We start from the raw sequence: 27270 nt of genomic DNA, 5'->3' as shown, positions 1-27270 counted from the left end.
AGCATATTGTAGTATAGAGGTGGAATTTAAGGAAAGGTATTAAGCAGGCTGTGTTGTAGCCTATGAACAAGTAATATATTGTATCATTTATCTTGAATGTATCATAGATAAGCTGCTATATAATGATCGCCACTTCAGATAGCTGTGAAATTAGGTGATTAACTAGTTGTTACTTAACCTTCTAATTTCTGTATAAGTCTAATTAAACAAAAGTTAAGATTGTGGTTTTCTACTATACCATGAAGCTTAACAGAACTTGTCCTCATTCAGAATCTTGATCAAAGGCTTTTTGTACCCCAAGAATTGCCTGACTACAGGAAGCTATCATTGGTTTCTACAAGATGCCTGTAAAAGGCTGGAGCTTCTGGAGGGTGAGTGTCAGGACTCTAGACATAGCTAGTACTTCCATTCTCAGAGAACAGAAGCGGGCCTATTGCTTGAATGAGATTTGGTGCACACCTATTGGGAATCAAATTAAATCATTAATCGCACATCACCAAAGGGCCACACACACTGACTCATAGATGACAGTAAGCAGGGAGCTGCTCCACAGATATGCTGATTTCTTTGGAACCATTTAAACAGCTCTCTACCAGCAGAGCCATGTTGGGCATAAGGTTTTACCTGTGGTGGCCTTGCCCAAGCTTGTCAGCAACTGCGTATCCATGGCCGTTCTCCAGGACCTGGCTGACCACCCTGCTTCCAGGACCCAGCTTGCTTCACCTGGAGATCCAAGTTCCCAGTGGCAAGGCCTTGCAGGTACCCTTCTTGTCTAGGATTCCAAAGGTGGAACGATTCTCTGTAGAGTGTGAGCCCCTGAAAGGACATCAGAAAGTCTTCCCTGTCTGTGCCGAAGGCATGCGGAGGAAATGGGAATCGTAGGCTCTGATGTCAGTCACTTATGTGGATTATCAGGATAGCAGGTTATGCAGCAGCCACAAATGACCCTAAAATCGTATTGACTATTGTTCTTTTATTGTTGTTTATTATTGGCATATTATTATTTTATAACAAAGGCTTATTTATCATTCCAACTACACATCCATCCTGGGTTGACTGTGGCTCTTCCACGTGGCCTCCCACTGGGATCAAGGCTAATAAACAACCTTTATCTAGACTACTGTTGATCTCATGGCACATGGAAGAGACATGGAGAACCATAAAGTGGCTCTTAAAACCTCTGCCCTGATGTGACACATCATTGCCCTCATGTGTTGTTGGTTAGAACAAGTCACATGGCTATGACATCAGTGGATCAGAGAAGCATGTTGGGAGCAGAGTGCATTCTGCCAGCACGCAGCCCTTCTACAGGGTTTGTCACCAGGACCTCCCTGTCCTCCCCTGAGACTCTGCCACTCCCCTGTTCTACCCACAGAGGTAAATGATTTTCTATGGAGCCCCAAAAGGTAGGGCCAACTTCTGTTTGGTTCTTTCCTGGCTTCTCATCACGATGCCTGGCATAACCTAGACATTATATAAATATTTATTGAAATAATATGGAGTTGATATTGCAGTTGGGAAAGCACTTCACAGAGTGAGGCCTGTGTCTGTTTTTTAAGAAAGTTTAGTTTGAGAGAAAGAGCATGAGTAGGGGAGGGGCAGAGAGAGAGGGAGAGAGAGAATCCCAAGCAGGCTGTCCACTGCCAGCATGCAGAGCTCAAACCCACAAACCATGATCATGACCTGAGCTGAGATCCAGAGTCAGACACTGAACTGACTGAGCCACGCAGGTGCCCCAGAATGAAGCCTGCCTCTTGATTACAATGGTTCCTCTCCCCTGAGGCCCTCCACTTATTCTTGCCCTGTGGTAGACCCTGAGGAGGCATGACCCAAGGCTCCATGTCAGTCACCATCGCCACTGGCCCACTTTGAGGTGCTAAGGACACTGCCCTCACCAAAGTCATCCAGAGCAGAAAGCAAACCCTGCAATTAAGAAGTTCACTGTCCCCAGGCTCCATTTATGCTTTCACACTCCCAGTGTGTCCTGAAATCTGCCTCATTCATGCCATCTTGATCTAATTGCTGGCTCAGAGAGGCTTCTCCATTCCAGGGCTCAGGGACCTTGACTTAAACCTCAACTCTGGTTCCAAGTTCCCCACACTTATACTGCAACTGCTGTGCACCAGGCAGTGTAGACTCTAAGCAGCCTGGTGGGTCCCAGGGACCTTCACAGAGGATTCCCAAAGAGCTTCTTAAATATACCCTGATGTGCAGATGATGCTGCACCATCTTTGAAGTGATGCATCCTGTTTACCCACAGCTTTCCTTGAGATCCCTTGAGGAGAGGAGAGAGAGGAACTTTGGGAAAAGGTAAATCTCTCTTAGTTTGTTTAAGGGCACTGAGAAATGAAATACAAGCTGTTAAGTTTGGAGAAGGCTTCACCATCTGGTTGCTTACAGCTTGATGCTTCTGGTAGGCAACATCTGTGGGTTAGGCAGGGTGGCCCACTGCTCCCCTTACCACAGAATCAAGAAAGCCTATATCGATGGCCTTCCTAGGGCACATACTATCTTCAACATGCCTCTCTGTGAACAGACACCTGTGTAGGAGGGGGATCCCAGAGGACGGTGCTGTGTGCTTGGCAAGACACCATGCCGTGTGGTAGAATGAGCATTAGCTGGCCTGCCTCTAGCTAGCTATGTGGCTCTGTGACCTTGGTCAAGTCATTTTCCTTGTCTGGGCTTTGATTTCTGTTTGCAAAATGTGGGGGAGTTTACAAGATTTCCCTCCAGGTTCATTGGGGTGGTGCAGTGGAGAGCCTGGGCTTTGGAGCTGCAAAGCCTTGGTGATGGGTTCATTCACTAGCTGGCTTTGATCCTGGGCTCACTGAGCCTCAGGTTCTTACCTGTAGACTAGAATCATAACAGTATTCACCATGTAGATAAGTAATTAAGGAAAAGCACTGTAGTACTTAATTCAGGTCTGGTGCTCAGTGTTCAAACCAGTCTTTAGGAAAATAAATAATAGCGGTATGGTGGCAAACCTGGCATTGGCAGCCACCAGCCACACACGTTTGCACTGGCTCTGCTAGACTGCATTGGCTTCACTGGCCTGAGCTAGAAGCCAAGGACCCCTGAGCACTCAGCCTGCATCTCTCTGGCCACCTGAAATTTCAGGAATTGACTCTCTGAGCATGCCCAGTCATGAGGCTGTCTCCACACTGGACAAATCCTGGTGTCAGAGCCAACTCACCAGCGGGTCAAAGAAGCAGTTGCCACGTTGCCTTATTCTGAGGTTTCTAAGAAAATGAATTTGCTCCAAAAGACTGCATATCTTCCACTCCCAAACCATCCTCAAATCTCTGCCTACTACCACCTGGATAGATTTCTTTCAGATACCTTTGGAGGGTGATAACCCTTAAGGCTTTGTTAGTCATTAAAATATTACTGTGAATCCACGTTCTCAGTGCCAATAAAATGGACACCAGACAAGGCTCCAGGGACATGGGATAAGAACAAGTAAATACTGATGAGAGGTGTGGGGCCTGGACCTGAGGCTGGATGGGAGGCTTGCCTGGGCATTGGGTAGATGGCCAGAAGTAGCTCATGGAGGCACTGGGTGGGAAGATGGGCAGTTATAAACATTAAAGGAGTGTCTATTAATGGTATTGTGTATCAAGCATAGTACCGACCCCCAAACTCTAGGAACAACACACGTAAATAATACACTCAACACTGCCCACACTTGCCCTTGACATGCATAAGCTGCAGGGTGATCACAAGTTGGCAGACAGGAATCTCCCACCTTCTCAGTCTCAGTGGATCCTGGAGGTGAGTCCCAGGGTGAGCCTCTGCGGTTCCAGGGTGAGCCTCTCCCAGTGCTAAACAAGGCATCTGGCTCCAAGGATACCTATTTTTCACATAGTGTAACTTTCAGTTGCAAACCAACAGGTGCTCAACCCTAGACTTGATCATCTGTTCCAAGGCTAGAGGGAAAACTGGCTACTTGAACCTTTCCAAAGAAGTATGTTGGTTTCCAATGTAGCACCTTCCTGAAGGATTCTCAGGGATCATTTTAACTGTAGGTGGTGTTTTTGGTAGCTGACTTTGAAACCCAATCCCTAGGTGAGACGAGACTCTGATATACAGAATTCAGATGTCCAGTGACCTCTAACAAAGATTGGGTAAAGCACACAACCACTGTCCTATTAAGCCTGTCAGCTTTTATGACTGACAGGTTGGAGCCATCCCAGGAGAGCACCGGCTTCCTGCACTAGGCACACCTTAGACTCCCTGACTCTTATTCCCTGACAATATCTGGAAGCCCCCAACCCTTATCCTTCCCTGAAGGGCTGAGCTCCTGTGTGGGGCATAAAGATGCAGAGAGCTCTTGAGCTTCAGTGGGAAGTCAGTGGACACCCAGGGTTTCTCCCAGCTGACGCATCCAGTCTTCTCTGTCAGGCTGGTTACCCCTGCCCACCTCCACTCCACCCTCCACAAAGCTGTTGTTGTGACTTTCCTAAGACACAAAATACCTGGGACAGCCTCACTGCTTCGGGCTTAGTCCACGTGTATTACCCTAGAATCATCGTGGTAGAAGAAATAAAAATAGTCACAATAATAAGGATGAAGTCACAGGGAACATGGAGTGAGCAGTTACCACGTGGCCAGTGTATTGCTGCAGGCTCCCATTCAGTCCTCACAACCACTGGGAAGGGAGATGTCACAGAAGGAGCTGGACAGGCAGAAAGCCTAAGGGACGTGCTCACAGTCCCAAGGCCAGCAAGTCATGTTGCAAGGAATCAAATTCAAGTTTGCTAACTTCTGAACTTGTGTTCCCAACCACTGTACCATTTGGCCTAAACATAATGGTTGTAAAAAAAAACAAAAGTGTGTTGGGTACAAAGTGACTCACCCTCCTTATGGTATCAGGACCTAGAACTTTCCCCAATCAACCCTGATCACATTGTGTCACAGCTGTGTGTCCACCTGTTTGCTCTAAGCTACCCCAGGTCAGGGGCTGTGCTGATTCACCTTTATATCACCAGTGCCAAGCATGGGTCTTGGCACCTGGTCGGTGCTCAATAAATGGCTCAAGGATTAATGGATGGATGAATTCATTGATCCACATAAAACTCTGGCCATCTCTAGGAACTTCTCTAATTATAAAAGCCCCCCATTCTCATTTCCCTAAATTCTAGCACTTTTTTCCTTGTATAACAGTTGATTGCACCTTATCTAATCACATATAACATTTTTGTCTATAAGTTACTGAAGCCCTTACTTCTACAGACCGTAGGAAACTCAGGGGCAGGGGTGGCATTTGGCCCTTCTTTTCCTGAGTCACCCAGCTCAAGATTGGCTCAGATCTCTAAGTAACTACACTGAGTAGTTCATCCTGACCCAGAAGCAGAAGCTAGAAGGTGAGACTCTCGCCCTGTGAGGAATAACCCTTTGTTCTTTCTGTCCCCTGTGTACTGTAGGAGCCTCCTCTGGCATCATTGACCTCTTGCCATCACCCAGCGCTGCTACCAACTGGACAGCAGGGCTTCTGGTGGACAGCAGTGAGATGATCTTCAAGTTTGATGGGAGGCAAGGTGCCAAAATCCCTGACGGGATTGTGCCCAAGAACCTGACAGACCAGTTCACCATCACCATGTGGATGAAACATGGCCCCAGCCCCGGTGTGAGAGCTGAGAAGGAAACAATCCTCTGCAACTCAGATAAGACTGGTGAGTCTGGATGCCAGCCCTCCCGGTGGCTGCCCCTCATATGCCAGCGGGTTAGGCGCGGACGCAGCCTCAGAGCATGTGGGAGGAGAGCAAGAGCATGATGGGGGCCTGGGGAAATATTCTTGGCTGCTGGTTTTCTGGGCTTGGGGTAGAGCAGGACCAGGGAAGGGGGAAGAGTAGAGGCACAGACACAATGCAAAAGCTGAGACATTTTCAAACTGGGTTCTTCAGACCCCCCGCCTCCCCAGAACTAACTTAGAGCTGCTACACATGACATGGGGGGAAGTGGGGGGCACCGCATCCTTACTTCAAGCAAAGCAGCTCCAGCTTCACTATGTTATATATAGTAAGACTTCCAAAGGTTTATTTTCAATGAAAGGGTCATGCTCGTTTTCGAAGTCACTGCCAAATGCAATAGTGGTAGCTAACTTTGGTTAGGCATTTTCCCCCTGCTAAGCCTGCACAGGGCAGTCCACAGCTTAGCAGATAAGAGCATTCCACCATTTATTGGTCATATGACCTTCAGCAAGTTGTTTAACCTCTCAGTGCCTCACTTTTCCTCTCTATAAGATGGGCATTATAGTGCTACCTACCCGTAGGGTTTTTTATCAGTATTAAATGACTTAATGTACATAGAGTGCTTTAGAACAGTACCTGGCACATAGAAAATGCAATCTGTGTTAGAGATTACTGTTCTAGACAGTTTCTCACATCTCTACAAACAACTTTATGAAGACATTATTGTTTCCTATCTTGAGGATAAGGAGACATCCCTGAGAGGCTAATAACTTTCCCAAGTATATAGCCAATAAGTATCAGAACTGGAATATAAGCTCAGCTCCAGCAAGTCCAGTCCTGTGCAGTTGTCACTGCCCCCCACAGGCACCCACCCACACACACACACACACACACACACACACACACACGTACACATGCATACCCATGTAGGCACACACATGCACATATGCATACATATGTACATACTTATTTCATATGTACATACTTATTTGGGTATCTTATGCATATTTTACAACTCTATCTTTTTTTAAATTTTCTAAATGTTTTGATTTATTTTTGAGAGACAGAGGGAGACAGAGCATGAGTGGGGGAGGGGTTGAGAGAGAGGCAAACACAGAATCTGAAGCAGGCTTCAGGCTCTGAGCTGTCAGCACAGAGCTGGATGCAGGGATCAAACTCATAAACCACAAGATCATGACCTGAGCTGAAGTCGGATGCTTAACTGACTGAGCCACCCAAGTGCCCCTACAACTCTGTCTTAAATTATAACTCCACAAGTTCCTATTTTAAGCTCTGCTTTTTGTTTAATACTCAAAATGAATAATAACCACAGCAGATAGCGCAGCAAGGAGGCGGGGCAGAAGGGCTCACAGCCCAGCCTCTGCTGCCACAGCCGAAGTTCATTTCTAGCCTTCCCACTACTTCAGGTATGACCTTTGAGGAGTTGCTAATGACTCTGAGCTTCAGTTTCCCCATATGTAAAATGGGGGACATAAACGTGAAATAATGTATGAAATCCCTCAGTGGCACCAGATATAAAATCAGCGCTCAGTTTATTTACTTGATGTTGTTACTATCATCACATTACTTCTGGTTTTATCCCACATTATGCTACTACCAGGACCTCATGTTTCCTTTTTTAAAAAAAAGTTTTTTTTAATGTTTCTTTATTTTGGAGAGAGACAGAATGAATGGGGGAGAGGCAGGGAGAGAGGGAGACAGAATCCCAAGCAGGCTCCAGGCTCTGAGCTGTCAGCTAGAAACTAGGGCCTCAAACTCACAGACGCAGGATCATTACCTGAAACGAAGTTGCATATTCAAACAACTGAGCCACCCAGTCACTCCATCAGGACCCTACATTTTCTGTTTCAATCACTTCTTACAATACATGTTAGCGTATTTTCCAGATGCAGACACTGAGACAGGGAAGTTGCCTGGCTTTTCCTAGCCTACAGTAAGTCTGTGTCGGACTGATTGTGCCAAGCATCAGTTTTCTGGGACCTTCATGCCAGAAGGACTCTGTAGGCATGCATGAGGTCACTCTGAGGTTTGGGACCAGGTTCAGAGTTCAGTCCGCAAGCCCGGGAATCACTCTGCATCCTGGTCTGTGCAATGCCTGGCAGGGCACTCCCGTCACAACCCAGGAGCCCGTATCAATAAGACAACGGCTCAGGACCGTACATACCAGCGCAAAGCAGCACCGGCTGGGGTGAGCGGCCCCCCGCATAGAGTCCTTTATGAAATGTATCAAATACCACTGGGAGGCAAATCAGACAGATGTCAATGTTCCTGCTTATAGGGGAGGAAACTGAAATATGAAAGGTTGAGCAACTGGCCCAGGGTCGCACCACCGGTTACCCAGAGAAACACGATCTGACTGGGTCCTCCAGGCCTGCGTTCCACGCCCATGCTCCGGGTCCAGTGGTTCTCAACCCGGCTACACAGGAGAATAACCCGGATGCTTGTAAAAGTACAGAGATGCCAGGGCCCCACCTGGCTCAGTAAGTCAGGCTTTCTAGGGTATTCCTTTATGCAGCCACAGCTGAACACGCTGCCTTAAAGGATGAGACTTCGCTTTGGTCAGACCGGTCCACCCACACCATGTCGGCACCCTCAAGTCTGGGGGACCTGGTGCACCTGTGTCTTGGCCTTGGCAACACTTTACAAGTGGCTGTACACCAACACAGGGGAGATAGGGAAGGTTTTCTCTAAGTTCTTTGACTTAAAAAATAAAAATTCAATAAATACCTTCTTGCCACCCACCAAAAAAGTCAGGAATAAATTAAAGCTTTGTTAGGCTTTTATGTATCAAACATTTTTTTCAAGACATGTTTATATCAGAAAACCTAAAGGCCCCCAAAACCCTGATACTTAGAGATAGCTTCTAATTATATTTGGTGTGTTTCATCACCAGATAAAATCTTACTTTCATTCCCATGTATATGTAGGATGTCCTTACAGTTTTCAATCTATTTTTATAATATAGATGATACTCTCATGTTCTCTGTTTCTTTTATGTAATATTATATCCAGATCATTTCTCTTTGTGATAAAATATTCCTTAAGGATATGAATTATATAACAATCCCAAATTCTGTTTTGGGGGATTTTAGGTTTTCTGATATAAACATGTCTTGAAAAAAAGTATCAGTCATAGTTCAAGGTCTTTCCAAAGCTATGAATAAATACCTCTCTCCCTGTACCCACTGGATAGGACATTTTCCTCCACTGATACCAAAGACTTCCTTTCCTGCTAGGAAATCTCCCATCGTGGGTCCTCGCCGTGATGTCCTTTAGCCACAAGGTAACAGCCATTGGGAGGGGATGAGCTGTCCTTTCACCAGTTCTCAGAGAGTTCACATCATAGACTACATGTTAGCAAACGCAGAAATCTGCTCTGAGGCACATGCTTCGTACATGACACAGGATGAGCAGGTGACCAGCTGTCACAGAAAGAACATGGGCCCTAGAGGCAGATAGACTTCTGGTGGGCTTGTATCTCCAGATGGTTCTGGGAGAAGTTTTTAGCTTCTCAGAGCCTCAGTTTCCTTCCCTGTGTCATGACAGTGGTGCTGGATTATCGTAATGCATCGTGAGGGTAGGATAGTGAGATTGATTCTCGTACCTCCTGTACAAACCTCAGCACCAGTTCTCCCTCTAGACATGGGCTCGAGTGGTCCCCTTGCTATGGCCATTGGTTCAGGACCCAGGCCCGGGGCAGGCAATGCAGGCCGTTCTCCCGGCCACACGGCTTCGGTCAGGAAAGTGACTCAGTTCAAGCCTGTGATTTGGGAGCTTTTCTGAGTGGTTCTAAAAAAGAACTCTCCCTTTTAAAAATATCCTTCCCTTAAGTTTTAGTTATTTAATTTTGAAAGAGAGAGACAGAGAGAGAGAGAGAGAGAGAGAGAACAAACAGGGGAGGAGCAGAGAGAGAAAGAGAGAGAGAATCCCTAGCAGGGTCCATGCTTAGCTCAGAGCCTGACACAGGCTCAATCTCATAACCCTGAGATCATGACCTGAGCTGAAATCAAGAGTTGGACACTTAACCAACTAAGCCAGGCACCCCAAAAAGAACTCCCTTTTATCAGAAAGCAGATAGAAAAAACACTCTCTTTCTAGAAGTTGTCTACATAACTGGGAGGCATGAAGCTGCTGCAGCCATGTTTTCTAACATAAAATCAATACACATATGGGAGCAGATCTGAGAAACTGCAGTGAAAGGGCCAAACCCTTGATCACACTCTGCCTGAAGCTGTCATAGCTCTGGACATTTTCACTTACAAGAACACTATGTTCTTTTGATTTTGATCATCTGATCAGTTTGGTCTGTATTTCCTATTTCTTATAATTGAAAGCATCTTTCTAAAAAATTTTTTTAATGTTTATTTATTTTTGAGAGACAGAAACAGCAAAAGTGAGTGAGGGGCAGAGAGAGAGGGAGACATAGAATCCGAAGCAGGCTCCAGGCTCTAAGCTGTCAGCACAGAGCCTGACTCGGGGCTTGAGCTCACAAATCATGAGATCGTGACCTGAGCCAAAGTTGGGGTGTAACCCACTGAACCCCCAGGCGCCCTGAGAGCATCTTAATGGACACAATGAGGAAGTATGGGCAAAACAGTTGCCAGTGTTTGTAGGTCTTGCCTAGGCCAATATCTGGGTGGCCAATTGACTTCTGTTATCTGTTGCCTGCTGTCAGAAAAACAGAGAAAGGACTCTTCCCCTTGAATATTATTTGGAGTCAGGAAATGTTGTGGGTGAGGAAGTGGCACAAGAAGAATGAATGGAGGTGTGGAGCATCTTCTAGCCTAGAACTTTCTCCCTCCCTCTCCCAGATATTTATTCATAGCTTTGGAAAGACCTGGAACTATGACTGATGCTGAAAAATCAATCTGTCCCCTCCTTTTAGCAAGCAGACATAAGCCGCTGCCCCTAACTGCACACCGCAAGGTAGAGAAGGAGACGTGATCTGTGGTCACCACTGCCAAGCCTGATGAAATAAAATAAAAGCCCAGCACTCTAGGAGAGACCAGCTGGTTAGAGGAGCCCACTGTAGCTGATGTGGTTATCAGAGAGCCACTTAACCCTCCCTCCCAGAAGTACTTGTACAGAATATCAACGAAACTCGCTAGCCTATATAATTTTGACCCTGGGTCTGACGCAGCATCTGAGTATAAGATAGGTTGCTTTTTAAAGCCCAGATGGCTTCTCTGCCTAGGTTTTGCTGTGGGCTTTGTTGCATCTTCCTCTCCCTTTCAGTGAGTTCCACTATGTGTGTTCTAGAACATTCATTAAATCTGATCTGTAAGGGGAAACCGACACACCCATTCCTTTCCCCTTTGAGGTGGACTAAGTGATGTTGTCGGAAGACCCCTCTGGCAGAGACGGACGCGGGGATTCTACAATCACTTACATCTGCTTTCTGCTTTCCAGAAATGAACCGGCATCACTATGCCCTGTACGTGCACAACTGCCGCCTGGTCTTCCTCTTGCGCAAGGACTTCGACCAGGCCGACACTTTCCGCCCCGCAGAGTTCCACTGGAAGCTGGACCAGGTAGGGCACACCCCTCCCACCTCACCCCTCACTGCAGCTCACCCCCCTGCAGGGGTGGTAGGCGTGCTCCAGTGACGGCTGCAGCACTGAGGCACCTCCAAGTTCTGCTCCCGTCCTGAGTTTGGGGAAAAATTAGCTCAGGGAGACACTCGGCATTTTAAGTCAAGATAAAAACTGCTGCCTAGAGACCCCCTGGGGGTGGGAGGGCCACACTTCCCAGGCGGGACCGCGCACATGTCAGCGGACTCGTGGACGTGTTTCTTGCCCATTTGCTCCACCTGAGCTGCTGGAAGCTGGTTCTCTTGATCCCCAGGCCCAGTTTGTGATCTCTGTTAACACATCTTTATATCACAAGTGCCCGTGTCTCCTCTCTGATGCTCTGTTATCTCCCTCGGGTGACAGTGCAGCCTTGCTTTTGGTGACACAGGTTGAGAACAAGGGACCCGAGGACCTTGAAGTAAACAGTGACACAGCGCACCGTGAGCAGTGCATGTTCCCTTCTAAAGTGTAAAACCTATGACTCATTTCAGAGCCTCCTGACTCGTGATCACAAGGGCTACTGTGTCATACCTGTCAGTGACAAATCACGTGTCTAGCTTGAATGAAAAGCTCTCTTTCCGAGGGCTGTGCAGGGCTGAGATTGCAGTCATTTCTCTGGGTGGCTGTGCCACTGAGGAAGCGTCTGGCAGGAGGCCTAGAGTCAGCCTTCACTTAGACTTGAACTGGGTAGGGGATTGCAGGGAAGTCACTTGTGAATTTTTACAAATGGTTTTAGGGGCGCCTGGGTGGCTCAGTCAGTTAAGCATCCAACTTCGGCTCAGGTCATGGTCTCAGTGGTTCATGAGTTCAAGCCCCGTGTTGGGCTCTGTATTGACAGCTCAGAGCCTGGAGCCTGCTTTAGATTCTTTGTCTCCCTCTCTCTCTGCCCCTCTTCCACTTGTGCTCTGTCTCTCTCTCAAAAATAAACATTAAAAATAATTTTTAAATAATAATAAAAATAGTTTTAAACTATCAAGGTGAAGAATGCCAGCAGAACAGGAAGGGGATTGTGGAATGGGTCATGCTAAAGGAAGCGGATGACATGATGTCCGTTCCGCAGTCTTCCTGTCCGGCACCCCACCCATATCCTGAGTGCCTCTGGGGACTTCATTCTTCTTTCCTACCCCTAAAACCCTCCATGTGTGCTACCTGCCTCACATTGTCTAGAGATGAATGTTCCAGAATCCTTTCCCTTCTCACAGGTGGGTGTCTACACCACCCTCTCCCCATACTACTTAAGCCCCCAGGCCCAGGTAGGGCTTCTTTCAGAGAGTGTTACTGGGAAGCATCAGAAGGAACTCATTTATATTGAACCGAGAATGACAGCTGCCTGCTTCCATCCACACAGAGGCGTAGACATAGGCTCTTTAAAAGATGGATTCATCAACCTCAGGGAATGTCTCCATGCTGGAACTCCAGGCAATGTGACAAGGTCAAGGCTGCCAAGCTGATGGAAAGATGTTTGAGGAAGCCCAGTGCAACTGCCTAATCTATTCCCAGTAAATCCCATCCTGCTGGATCCCAGAGTTTTGCAAATATGGCATCTGGATTAGTATGTATTCCTCTGAATTAGGAATTCTGGGTATTGCAGAAATTGTGAATCCTGACATTGCTTATTTGATTTCCCGTCAACCTCTCAGCTGCTTTCTAAAGTGCCATATGGCTTATATGGGATATATTTAAATACCTAATATGAATTGAGATGAATTAAAATAAATTCCATATTGTTGGGGGTTTTAATAAGAACATTGTTATACTGGCCAGGATAATTACAGATGCCCGGCAGCATTTTCTCAGATGGGTTTGAGAAAAGTACTGATCCAGGCAAATGAAGTCACAGGGTTTAGAATTAAAAATAGGTGAGGAAGGAATTATGGCTCAACGGAATAATGACTCCAGGAATTCTGAAATCTGTTCCCAAGCTGTGACTTTAAGGAGAGGCTGAGGTTCATGGAAAACCTTCCAGATAACTCCAATCTCATTTATTACATTCGCTGGCATCCACTCTGTACCAGGCACACTGCCTCTGAGTTCACTCTCACCTGCTCAGTGGGTGAAGTGAGGCAGCGGGCCTCGGTCTCATGACCTGCCCAAGGTCACACACCAAACCATGGACTGGACCTGCCCTTTCCACTATGCTGTGCTGTCTCCATGATGAGCTTGCTAATTCAAAATGTTCTCATTTCTAAATTTTCAATATTTTTAATTTAGAGATCAGAATTCTCCCTGAGATGCAAAATATTTATAGTCTTGGTGAAACTCTTGAAACTGTTGAATCTTCACTTTGCTTAAGCTTTGTCTTCCTTGTCTTAGTCAGCTGGGCTGCCCTCACAAAGCACCACAGAGCAGGGGCTTCAACAACAGACATTTATTTCTCATAGTTCTGGAGGCTGGAAGTGCAAGACCAAGGTGCCAGCTGATTCAGCTCCCCAGTGAGGGCCCTCTTCCTGGCCTGTAGACAGTCACCTGCTCACTGTGTCCTCATGGCAGAGAGAGAGAGAGAGAGAGAGAGAGAGAGAGAGAGAGAGAGAGAATGCGAGAGAGCTCGCACACTGGGATACCTTCTTCTCTTCTTTTTTTTTTTTACATATTTTTAAAAATTATTTTATGAGGAGTGCCTGGGTGGCTCAGTCAGTTGAGCATCCGACTTCGGCTCAGGTCATGATCTCACTGTTTGTGGGTTTGAGCCCTGCGTCAGGCTCTGTGCTAACAGCTAACTCAGAGCCTGGAGCCTGCTTCAGATCCTGTGTCTCGTTCTCTCTCTGCCCCTCCCCTGCTCACACTCTGTCTCTCAAAAATAAATAAATGTAAAAGAAAATAATTTTTAAAAAAATAAAATTTTTTATAAATATAATTTATTGTCAAATTGGCTTACATAAAACACCCTGTGCTCATTCCAACAAGTGCCCTTCTCAATGCCCATCACCCACTTTCCCCTCTCTGCCCTCCCCGTCCCCCGCCATCCACCTTCAGCTGGTTCTCTGTATTTAAGAGTCTCTTGTAGTTTGCCTTCCTCCCTCTCTGTAAGTGCTTTTTTCCCCCCTTCCTTTCCCCCTTGGTCATTTCTCAACTTCCAGGGACCCACCAGAACCTGACCGGCCATAGATGTGTAATGGAAAACTGGGAGAGAGAAAACGAACGGAGGGGAATGGTTCCCCTTCTGCGGACAAAGGGAAAAGACAGGATAAGAACTTTTCCCTCTTCTTGTGAGGCCCTATGGGATTAGGGCCCTGCCCTTATGACCTCCTTTAACCTTGACCACCTGCTAGAGGCCTGTCTCTAAATACAGTCACACTGGGGGATAGTACTTCAGTCAATGAATTTTGGGGGACACAATTCAGTCCACTGAATTCTTATTTTTCATAGCATTCTTTACTAAAAAAATTAACCTTAAAAATATTTAAATCTACCTATTGGTGAGCAGAAGCCCCAGCTCACCTGGACTGTTGTTTCCCTTTGAAAGGAGCCACAGTGGGTGGGCTCTGGGACACCTCATCCACACTCACACTAGCAATCCAGACGTACATATACCCTAGTCTATATGGTACATATAGACTGAGCCACAGACCCCTCTCTCCCGTATTCAGCTCTCTGTGTAGACAGAACCTTGCCAGAAGTGTCTTGGATGTAAATCACCTGATGTTCATAATGTACATCCTTGATTATGTCTCCTCCCCCAGGAATGCCCCGAGGGGTTTCCCTCTCCCCAGTGCTCCCCAGATTCCATGTAGAACTCCACTGCGGTGCTTACTGTACCCTAGTAACCCATTTATCCTACCTTTCTTCTGCTCACTTTGCACTGAGCCCCTGGAGGCCAGTACTGTGTGGTACTCTGTCCAGCTCCTCAGCGTCTGACAGCCCTGAGCACACCCTTGGTGCCCAGTAAATGTCTGCATGACAAGGAGTAATTGTCAGGATCAGACAAAGGGAGAGATGACATGAGGGAGGAGGGAAAGAGAGAAGAAAAATCTAGAGATTTTTTTTTTAATCTCCTGGTGATTAACTGATCTTTTTATTCATTTTATGGAGCATTTAAAAATTCTAAAATTTTGCCATTTTTTACTCTGGGGATTTCAAATGTTGTTCCACTTTCATATTGATATCTAATTTCAAAGATTTAACTGGATTTGCTACCATGCTCTGTAATTATTGCAGAACTTCCTGGTTTGGGCCAGAAAGGGCTCGCGCCAGGCTCCTGTATTATGTGTATTGGGATTCCTGGCCCACCTCGGGGACCCCAGAAGCATAGTAAATGTTCTCATGGCTAATGGGGCTTCTTTTATTTCTTTACTCAGCAGTTTATTCTGAACACAGACTATGTGCCAGGCTCTGTGCTGGGTACCAGGGATCAGCTGCTAAAACAGAAGCCCCTGCTCTGTAGAAGCGTCCACAATCATGGGCAAACCAACACAGAAATGGTTTACAATCCTGTGCAATTCGTGCTGGGGCAGAGGGCAGGGGCCAGGTGGGGGGCAGGGGGTCTGTGGGAACCCATTCTGGAACACCTGACATGGGCCTGGGAATAGGGGCCTGGAAAAGGTCCTGAGAGGGGACGTTATCTGAATGGGGTGCGGAGGGCTCAGTGGTGTAGTCAGGCAGCCAGGAAGGCAGGGAGGTGAGCAGGATGTGCATCCTCGGGAGACTGTAGGCTCCCAGTGTGACAGGCCATAGGGGCGGGGGACAGGGACCATCTGGCAGATATTAGGGCCCACGTTTAGAGCAGCAGACGTCAATCAAATCCCAAGGAGCTTTTTATATCATGTTACTGAGTTGGTACTTTATTCCCCAAAGATTGGGCTACTATCAAAGAACTTCATTATTCAAGTAGAATTTAGGGATGGGTAAATGTGAATAACGCTGGTATGACGTGGATAAAATGTATCAAGTTTAAGTCAGTATAGCTCAGGCCAGGTCGTTCAATAGGGCCAGTGGCAGGGGCTGCTTTATTTTTTTTTTAATAGTTTATTGCCAAGTTCGTTTCCATATAACACCAAGTGTTCTTCCCCACAAGTGCCCTCCTCCATGACCATCACCCTCCTTTCCCTTTCCCCCACGCTCCTCAGCCCTGTTTGTTTTTAGTATTCAAGAGTCTCTCATGATTTGCCTCCCTCCCTCTCCCCAACTCTTTTTCCCCCCTTTCCCCTTCCCATGGTCCCCAGTTAGGTTTCTCCTGTTAGACCTATGAGTGCAAACATACGGTATCTGTCCTTCTCCGCCTGACTTACTTCGCTTAGCATGACACCCTCGAGGTCTATCCACTTTGCTACAAATGGCTATATTTCATTCTTCCTCATTGCCATGTAATACTCCATTGTGTATATATACCACATCTTCTTGATCCACTCATCAGGTGATGGACACTTAGGCTCTTTCCATGATTTGGCTATTGTAGAAAGTGCCGCTATGAACATTGGGGTACATGTGCCCCTGTGCATCAGCACTTCTCTGTCCTATGGGTAGATCCCTAGCAGTGCTATTGCTGGGTCATAAGGGAGTTCTATGGATAGTTTTTTTGAGGAACCTCCACACTGTTTTCCAGAAGGGCTGCACCAGTTTACATTCCCACCAACAGTGCAGGAGGGTGCCGCTTTAACACCAGGGTCTCCCCTCTCCTTCCTCCATCGCCAGGCCAGGAGATCAAGCCCTTGACAGATGTTGCTCCTGGGCATTGAAACCAGGCATGGTCTGCACATTGAGCTTCAGGAGTGTGCCCAGGGAGGGAGGCCATTACCACAGAGGAGCTGTGTGTTTCCAACAACCCACCCCTTTGCCCCACACCTCAGAAAGCCTGTGCCAGTGAGGACAGACTGCCAGGTGAGTCCATTATTAGGCAGCTCCAGAGAATGTCCCAGACAATCCCATGTGCCTCACTAAAGGGATCCTACCGATGAGAATGTCATTTTAATGGGATTCTTACTTATGCTCTGCTAATGCAACTCCCTGGAGCCCGCAGCTAGTCATGTGCAAAGCCAGACAAGAGCAGAGAATGCCCAGCTGGCGGCTCACACAGGAAAGATTTATTAATTTGCAGCCCCTCCCGGCTTTACTGTTATTTGGATGTGGTTGACTCATTGTCACAAATTCTAATGATCTTCCCTTTGGACTTCTTGGTGCTTGGAGGGAAACCTGCTGATGTTCTACAGCGTGTTCCATTTATTGGAAGACACAGCTTGAGTGACAGCCTCAATCGACCAGCAAGAGGCCAGGTGCCTCCAGCTCATATAAGGGGGAAAAAATGCATCTCTAAAAAATCGCAGTGAATGCAAGACGTAGAAGTGAGATTCATTGCATTGGCCATTGCTGTCCTTGTGCCAGAACTTGTAACAGGCACCAGAGAGAGAGGAGGACACAGCACTGCCCTCAGGGAACTCACAGCGGTGCCCAGTTACCCGTCCTAGAGAACGTTCTTCTGCAGGAGCCCTGAACTCTCATAATTGGGGGTGCGGAGAATGAGTGAAGATGCCTGGCTGGGTGCAGGTGGGTCCTCACCGAAGACTCGGCCACCACTCAGCCCCCGGCCATGCAAGAATCCAGGCCTGGTGCTGCCTCTCCAACTGTTTGCAAGTTAGAATCAGATTTTTATATAAAATCTCCCAATTTTTAGTATTTTCTCATTTAAAATCATACATCATCAGACCCAACAAATGTTCGGCAGTGTACCTTCACCCTCTGGTCACCGATTAGAGATGAGTGATAAAAAACAACAACAAAATAAGCAGTATTATTTTCACACAGGGAAACCACACCACCACACATCTATTTGAGAGGCTTGGATCTTCCTAAGTGAGGCCCATCTGCTCTATGTAAGCCCCTCCCGCTCTCTCGCACCGGCCCCTCCCTCCAAGAAGAGCGCCCTTCTGGTGGTGGGGGCGGGGCAGCATGCCCTCAGGCCTGGGGGAAAGGGCAGGGGTGAAGGGGGCAGGTGCCCTAGACCCAGGCCCCTGGTGGCCATGGTATTCTCACTTCCACCTACATAAAGGGCACAGTAAGGCACAGGCACAGGTCTTTCCAGAAACGAATGCCAGAACCAAGATTTGAGCCAAAGGCTCACATTTGTCTTGGGCTGAAACTTCTGCCGGTCAGATCCTTTCTACTCACGTGGAATTCTGAAGCTCCAGCAAGGAGCTACACACGAATAAATCCTTCACTCCTGGTGAGGGTGGATGTCAGAAGGACGCAGTCAGTCTGCCCGCATCTGCTCTTCCAGCCACACCAGGAGTCAAACAGCTGAGTTCCATCATTATTGTAGCCAAGCGCCAGGGAGTTCCCTGGAGAATGGCTAGTCCAGCCCAGACCCGTCCTCCTAATGAGCAGAATGATTGGGCTCTGTCAGTGCTCTGATTCCACCCTGAAGACAGATTCTCCGACGCATTAGCCATGTTTTCTCTAGTGCAGTGGCCACCTCCACACCAGCCTCCAGTGACACCTGCGTTTCTTTAGGAACATGTGTCCTATATAGACTGGGAAGAACGTCCAGAACCTCTATTTTTCTCTCTTTGAGGCAGAATCCCAAATGATTTTTTCTAAGATGCCAATTTGCAAGGTTGTTCTGAGTGAAACATGGATGTGGGAAGGGTCACAGCTACTCTCTCTCTACTACGTAAGGGCCCTGGGCAAGCCCCTTCTCTCAGAGGCCCTCTCCCTGCCTCTTCCCATCTAACAGACCTTTGGGGAGAGCTGGCTCCCACGATCTCGTGGTGATAGCAGAGCAGGGTCCTCAGACCCACTGGACACTCTCAGTCCTCTCTGGTTGGAACTGTGCAGAGACCGGATTGCCTGCCCTCTGGAAGGGTGACTTCTGACACATTTGTTCATTTGTGTCATTTGTTCTGTTTTCTTGAGAGAGCGCAGCATGCTGTCAGCAGCCAGTCTAGCCCATCCCCTGAGACTTGTTCCCTCCACCAGAACCCCTTGTCTTGGCAGTTTTCCAGGCTGGCCTGCGTCCCTGCTGCGCTGCTGGGCCTGGCCACCCTGTGTGCCACTACACCGCCTATGGGCCTCTGGGCTCCCCTGTTGACCAGTTGTGAGAGAGTAACGGCTTCAAAGATGTGCACCCCCTAATCCCTCAAACCTGTGAATATGTTACATCCCATGACAGGAGTCTCTGCAAATGTGATTGCATTAAAGATCCTAAAATAGAGGGATTGTCCAGGCGGGTCTAATGCAATCACAGGGGTCCTTACGGGAGGGACACAGGAGGGTTAGAGCCAGAGAAGACGGGACAAAGGAAACAGATGAGAATGAGGTGAGGCCTTGAGCCAAGGAATATGGCAGCTCCTCTGAGCTGAAAAACAAAAACAGATTCTTCACTAGAGCCTCCAGAAGGAATGGATTCAGCCTTGCCAATACCTTGATTTTAGCCCACTGAGTCTCCTTTCAGACTTTTGACCTCTGACACTGTAAGATAAATAAGTCTGCGTTGTTTCCGCCTTCCACCAGTCTCCTGTGCAGGATCCCCAGGGAGCAGATTTAGCCTTTCCTCCTGCTCTAAACCATATTCTCCCTCTAGCTTAAGGTGCTGGCCCACTCGCCAGCCATTATAAGTGGAAAAGGTACCTTCCTCTGCCTTCATGGGAGAAACACTGAGTCCTCCATCTTTGTTCTGGAAATGCTAAAACAAACCTAGAAATCTTTCTCTTGACAGAGGCTCACCTGGAAGCTGAAAGTTGACAAAGCTGATACACAATGAAATTCTCTAGAAAATGCCTGTCCTGCCCCTGAGGCACAGTCACCTGCTTCACTGGAAGGTCCCCCTCAAGCTCACACTGCACCCACGGTGCCTTTCAGTTTTCTGCCTGAGGGCTTGCTCAAAGACAAGAGGAGCCTCTTGGCCTCAGGGAGCAGGTCCACCAGCAGCCCTGGGAGCATCCCTTGCCCCAGGGCACAGGCTCGGCCAGGCCTGAAGGTGGGGAGATCTTGTGGCAGCCACCGGCACTCTTGGGAAGTCCCAGGGGAAGCTCCCCACAGCCACAGCGCCCACCCTGACTTCACCCCATTGTCCTGGCTTTCCCATTCCCTGATTCCCTCTTCCCACTTCTTCTTTCTTCCTCCCTGGAGTCCCCCGGCCCCAAATGAACTCTCTGCTCTACATACCCATGCAGCACTGGTAGAGTGTGTGATCTACAGAGGGAAGTGAGCAAACAGCGCGTGCTATTATCTCTGGGAAGAAAGGCATATATATCTGCAGAGTTTCAGAGGCAGAAGCCCGACCAAAGAGAGGAAGTTACCAAGAGACCAGAATGAAGTGAACAAAAGGGAGGAAAGGAAGGTGAGTGAAGTGCAGATTAGTGCTGTCAAATGCTGGTGAGTGGATTGTATACATAACCAACAGTGAGGTCTGATGACAAGCAAATCATTCCATTTGCGTCTCACTATAGACGTGGTGTCCGCAAACTCACCAGGGCTTTCAGAGCTTGTGGATCAATACGTCCTAAACCGTTTGTTTGAAGGGCTGATTTCTCAGGGCTCTTTTGGATTCCCATTATTACCCAAAGGATTTTCTTTATTTTTCCTTCCTTTCCTTCCAAACATCCTGTGCTAAGGGAGAACCCCAACTCTTGGGAATGTCATTCTCTTCTTTGCCACAATCGCACTGGCTTCCCCCAGTTGCTCACCAGGGCTGGAGGCAGAGGCTATACAACTGTTTAAACAAGTCAGAGATGCTGACTATTCTGTACCTTCCTCCCTTAGCTGGCAGACGTGGCTGCTCTCTGATCTCTGTTCCTCCATGAGCATCTGCTCAGCAGTTCCTTTCACTCCCATGAAATGATTATTTGTGTTCTAGCCTGTACATTTGCCTAAAGGCAATGGATGCATTTTTTTTCAGTAGACACCCCATAATACATATTTAAAGTCAGTGTCTCCCATTTTATTGTTAAGGAAATTAATGTCAACACAATTAAAAATGCCTAGTAAATCAAATCACCTTTTCAATAATAAATTTAGATGCTTGAGCCTCGAGGTGGTCCCACGGGAGGCGGCATTAACTCGTTGGTCACTACCCTGGCTGTGCGTTCATGCTATCTTTCCAGACTCCTTGGGGTACTGGTGTCAGTGGGAGGGGAGGGAGACTCCTCCTTGGCATCAAACCCAAATGTCTGCATTCATTAGAGGGAAGATATTTTTCTCTGTCACTTCCACGCTATGGAAAGACAAGAAGTTGACAAAGCTGAATGCTAATATAAAATGGCAAATTCTAACACTAACCCCTCCTTTAAGGGAGGTAAAGTCCCTGTTTAGTGAGGAGAATCAGAACCAGCAGTAATTCAGTTCTTACTTATACCAGTCACTTTCTTTTATTTCTCACCAAAGTCTTGCACTTTAGGAATAACAGCAGGTTATGGATGAGGAATGGGAGACATAGCATCTTATCTTAGATAATAAATCTCTTGTCTCATGAATAGAAGAACCTTAGATATGACCTTAAAACACAGTGAATACAGAAGAAGATAAGAATGAACCAATATCCATGCTAATATCAAAGTGTTCAGAACAGGCCATGGGTGTCCATCCAGGAGCACATTCCAAGCTCAGCTTAGGAAGAATCATGATTTAGCATCTTTTAAAGTCATATAAAGATTGGCTTGCTCCTGAGGCACAGGGATGAGTGTGGTTCATCCCATAAAACAAGAGTAGCCAGTGGCGCTGACTTCTCATGGAAGACCCTCCTGCAAGGAAGTCTTGCACAGCAATAACCCTGGAGGCCCAGCAATGAGATTAATCTGCTCTACCTTCCCTGCTTTCTCCCAATCCCCAAGAGTCATCTGTTTCCATCTTTAATGTCTAAACATGCAAATATTGCTACTCTTACTGCTCATTAGTTAGCTAAAGGAAGTGCCCTTTAATTATGCCTTTAAATAATGAACCTCCTCCATCACCTTGACAATCAGTGCATATTTAGTAGGGAGCAAGGCCTCATTTTGAAACAGCTACTGCATCCCTTGGCTACTCAGAAGATGGTAGCTTTCTTGAGACAATAGAAATGGAAATCTAAAGTCAAATAAGCCTTGAAATTGCATTAACTCCTTCTGGCTTTAGGTTTAGCTGTTACCCAATAACATATTACATGTGAGGGAAAGAGAGGAAGCTAGCATTTTTTTTTGAGAGTCCAATCCCTGAACTCATTGATGTTCATACATAAGTCTAAACTGCACAGTTGCTTTTGAAGTGATTTCTTATCTCAATTTAATAGATAGTGACATGAGGCTCTGAAAGATAAAATAATTTTCTTAAGGTGTTGGACCAAGTGTACCATTTTCCAAAGCTCCATGTTCTTTTCCTTTATGTGTTGATCTTGGTGATAATATTTATATAGCTTGGCAGAACTGGGTTTCTCCCAAGTCTCCATTGGATTTACTCATCTTTCTGTCTCAGCAGAAAATCACAGGAATAGTTTCCTTCCCTACAACTGCCAGGCACAGGGCAGACTGAACCACACTATGCATGCAACTGTCTGCATGGCTCTGAAAAATAAAACAGAGTATGTCAGAGACAAGTAAGTCATTTCCACTATGGCCAGCCACCTATTAATTTTCCAGACCATACTCAGGGCTCACATCTTTGATAAAGCCTTTCTATAACTCCCTCTCCCATAGAGAATTGACCTTACTTCCATGGGGATCCAAGAATATTATCACAGGATTTTTCATACTGTATTATACTCATTTGTTTGTTTGTTCATTTCCACCACTACACTGGAATACCATTCTTATTAACCCCTTTAATGTTTAACACAGTGTCTCATAAAAATATATCTTCAGTACATGCTTATTAAATTTAAAAAAATGAGTCCTTATCTATGATTCCCAAACATTAATCCATTGACTTATAAAGCATCAGTTTAGCTATGTATCATCTGAGTAACACTGAAAACAGCTTCCAGGAAGAAAACCAGCATGTTCTTTGAAAGGTGAATGAGCAAATAATCTATTGTATATCTGTACATGCTGTATTCAGCAATAAAAAGGGACAAACTATTGATTCATACAGTATGGATGAATTTCAAAAATATTGTGCTATGTCAAAGAAACTAGACAACAAAGACTGTATATTGCATTACCTCATTTACAGAAATTATCAATAAAAAGTCAATTTTGTAGATAGCCCATCAGTGGTTTTCTATGGCTTGGTCAGAGAGCAGGCATCAATTGCAAATGGGCACAGATATCTTTGAGTAAGAAATGTTCTAAAATCAGATTTTTATTTATTTATTTAAAATCATGTAATTATATACTTAAATGAATGAATTTTATATGTAAATCACACCTCAATAAAAATATTAAAAATAAGAATTGAAAAATGGCCCATTCCAAGATAACAGAATGATATTGGCACTGTCTTGGCTCTAAAGAGTTTTAATACAGGCTTAATACCAGAAAGGAGGGACACATAGGAAGAGATCCCAACATCAGAATATAAACTTCCTTCAGATCCCTTAAATCCTTGGATGACTCCTGAACTGTGTACACACAGGGGAGACTTTAAGAACCCAGTGAAAAGCAATAGCAGGAAAGACCAAAAAATTGAGTAAAGATTTTAGCTACTGCCTACTGCACAGGAGACAGATTTAAAAATTCCTCCAAGTTCGAAGGCCCTGGTAAACACTTAGAGTTTTCCAATGAAATACCAGAAGAGACATGAATAAAGACTATATGCCAGGATTAAGGGACTGCCGCAGAATTAAGGGTAAACCCAAATAAACATAATCATATATAGTTTAAGACCAACTCTATAGGTACAAGGTGATATTTCAGTAATTTAATAAATACCAATAACCTCAGAGAAATATAGCAGGATCCAGAATTTCTGCAATGTACAATGCACAGTTACCAGTATGAAATATAAATTACTAGACATGTGAGGAAACACAAAAATGTGACCAAAGGTCCAGAGTGAAATTGTCCAAGAGAAACAGACCCTGAAATGACACAGTTATAGGAATTATCAGAAAATAATCGAAAAGCAACTATTTTCATTGTGTTTAAAAACTTTAAGGATTATCATAATGAGTAAATGGATAGGGAATCTCAGCAAAGAAATGGAAATGATACAGCAATGTAAAACCTAGGGTGGAAAATACAAAATCTAAAGTGAAAGGATGGGTTTTGCATACTGGAGATAGAAGAGTCAATGAACTAGAAGAGAGATCAAAGGAAATTGTCCAATATGAAGAAAAATGAAGAGAGAAAGATTTTCTAGAATCTTGAGCCAAAGAGAGAGGGAAGAGAAGAGAGGAGAAGAGGAGAGGAAAGTTTGAGAACTCAAGAGCAAGAAAAAAAGAATTAATTGAAAAGTGTCTATTCATGTCTTCTGCCCATTTCTTCACAAAATTACTTTTTTAGGTGTTGAGTGTGGTAAGTTCTTTATAGATTTTGGATACTAACTCTTTATCTGATATGTCATTTGCAGCTATCTTTTCTCATTCTGTCAGTTGCCTTTTAGTTTTGTTGATTGTTTCCTTTGCAGTGCAGAAGTTTTTATCTTGATGAGGTCCCAATAGTTCATTTTTGCTATTGATTCCCTTGACTTTGGAGATGTGTTGAGCAAGAAATTGCTGTGGTTGAGGTCAAAGAGATTGTTGCCTGCTTTCTCCTCTAGGGTTTTGATAGTTTCCTGTCTCACATTCAGGTCCTTCATCCATTTTGAGTTTACTTTGTGTATGGCATAAGGAAATGTGTAGTTTCATTCTTTTGCATGTTGCTATCCAGTTCTCCCAGCACCATTTGTTAAAGAGATTGTCTTTTTTCCATTGGATACTCTTTCTTGCTTTGTTAACAGTTGGCCATACCTTTGTGGGTACAATTCTGGGTTCTCTATTCTGTTCCATTGGTCTATTGTTTTTGTGCCAATACCATACTGTCTTGATGATTACAGCTTTTTAGTAGAGGTTAAAGTCTGGGATTGTGATGCTTCCTGCTTTGGTTTTCTTCTTCAATATTACTTTGGCTATTCGGGGCCCTTTGTGGTTCCATACACATTTTAGGATAGTTCTAGCTTTGGGAAGAATGCTGGTGCAATTTTGATTGGGATTGCCTTGAATGTGTAGATTGACTTGGGTAGTATTGACATTTTAACAATATTTATTCTTCTGATCCATGAGGATGGAATGTTTTTCCATTTCATTGTGTCTTCATCAATTTCCTTCATAAGTTTTCTATAGTTTTCAGCATACAGATCTTTTACATCTTTGGTTAGGTTTATTACTAGGTATTTTATGGTTCTTGGTTTAATTGTATATGGGATCAGTTTCTTGATTTCTCTTTCTGTTGCTTCATTATTGGTGTATAAAAATGCAACCAATTTCTGTACATTGATTTTGTACCCTGCAACTTTGCTGAACATTTATCAGTTCTAGGTGTCTTTTGGTGAAGAAATGGGCAGAAGACATGAATAGACACTTTTCCAAAGAAGACATTCAGATGGCCAACAGGCACATGAAATGATGCTCAATGTCATTCATCATCAGGGAAACACAAATCAAAGCCACACAGAGATACCACCTCACACCAGTCAGAGTAGCTAAAATGAACAACTCAGGAAACTACAGCTGCTGGCGAGGATGTGGAGAAATGGGAATCCTCCTGCACTGTTGGTAGGAATGCAAACTGGTGCACCTGCTCTGGAAAACAGTGTGGAGGTTCCTCAAAAAATTAAAAATAAAACTACCCTATGACCCGGCAATAGCACTAAATTTAATTAAAGGATACAGGAGTACTGATTCATAGGGGCACATGTACCACAATGTTATTGTAGTGCTTTCAACAATAGCCACATTATGGAAAGAGCCTAAATGTCCATCCACTGATGAATGGATCAAGAAGATGTGGTTTATATATACAATGGAGTACTCGTTGACAATGAGAAAGAATGAAATCAGCCATTTGCAGCAACATAAGTAGAACTGGAAGGTATTATGCTGAGTGAAATAAGTCCATCAGAGAAAGACAAATACCATTTGTTTTCACTCATATGTGAATCTTGAGAAACTTAACAGAAGACCATGGGAGAAGGGAAGGGGAAAAAATAGTTACAAACAGAGAGGGAGGGAGGCAAACCACAAGACACTCTTAAATGCAGAGAAAACACTGATAGTGGAATGGGGAAGGCTGGGGGAGAGGAAAATGGGAGATGGGCACTGAGGAGGGCACTTGCTGGGATGAGCACTGGGTGTTGTATGTAAGCAATGAACCATGAGAATCTACCCGAAAGACCAAGAACACACTTTACACACTATATGTTAGCCAATTTGATAATAAATTATATTTTCTAAAAAAAATTAATTGAAGAAATGATGGCAAAATTTTTTCTAAATTTTATATAAAACATCATCTTAGGGGCACCTGGGTGGCATAGTTGCTTAAATGTCTGTCTTGGGCTCAGGTCCTGATCTCATGATTTGTGAGTTCGAGCCTCACATTGGACTCTGCAATCAGCACAGAGCCCACTTCAGATCCTCTATGCACCAACCCCTCTCTTTCTCTCTTCCCCTCCCTCAGTCTCCCTCTCTCTCTCTCAGAAATAAATAAACATTAGGAAAAATAAAAATAAACGTCATCTTAAAGATTGAATAAGATAATCAAGCTCCAAACTGAACAAGTATAAAGGAAACCACACTTAATCATAGCATTCTCAGCCTGTTCAAAAATGAAAAGAGGAAATCTTGAAAGCATCCATAGAAAAAGAGAAAAAAACCATTATATACCAGAGAACAACAATATGAATGCAGTTGACATTTTATTGGAAATGATGGAGATCAAAAGAAAATAGGATGACAAAGGAAGTCTTTTTAAGAGCAAGGGGAAGTGGTGTCAGATAGGGAAATAGACCTATAAGAAGGGAAGAAGAGCATTAGAAATGGTAAAGATGTGGTTAAATATAAAAGACTATCTTTCCTTCCTTCGTGATTTATTTAAATGGCCCTTACTTTTAATTCAATAATTATAGCAGTGTATTGAGGGCATATAACATATGTAGGTGTAAAATAATATGTA

General features: G+C 45.2%; 1 protein-coding gene across 1 annotated transcript in view; it reads left to right on the top strand.

Annotated features, from left to right (window-relative positions):
* The window catches only part of CLSTN2 (calsyntenin 2), a 589043-nt gene that overhangs the window by 492570 nt on the left and 69203 nt on the right, over positions 1-27270 (top strand). Inside the window, exons 7-8 of the mRNA XM_029940160.1 lie at positions 5424-5672; positions 11121-11242. Of these exons, the coding sequence (XP_029796020.1) occupies positions 5424-5672; positions 11121-11242 (371 nt within the window). The remainder of the gene's footprint in view (positions 1-5423; positions 5673-11120; positions 11243-27270) is intronic.

Source organism: Suricata suricatta, chromosome 5, assembly GCF_006229205.1.
Source record: "Suricata suricatta isolate VVHF042 chromosome 5, meerkat_22Aug2017_6uvM2_HiC, whole genome shotgun sequence".
In the NCBI taxonomy this organism is placed as follows: Eukaryota; Metazoa; Chordata; class Mammalia; order Carnivora; family Herpestidae; genus Suricata; species Suricata suricatta.
This window is presented reverse-complemented; position numbering and strand designations above follow the sequence as displayed.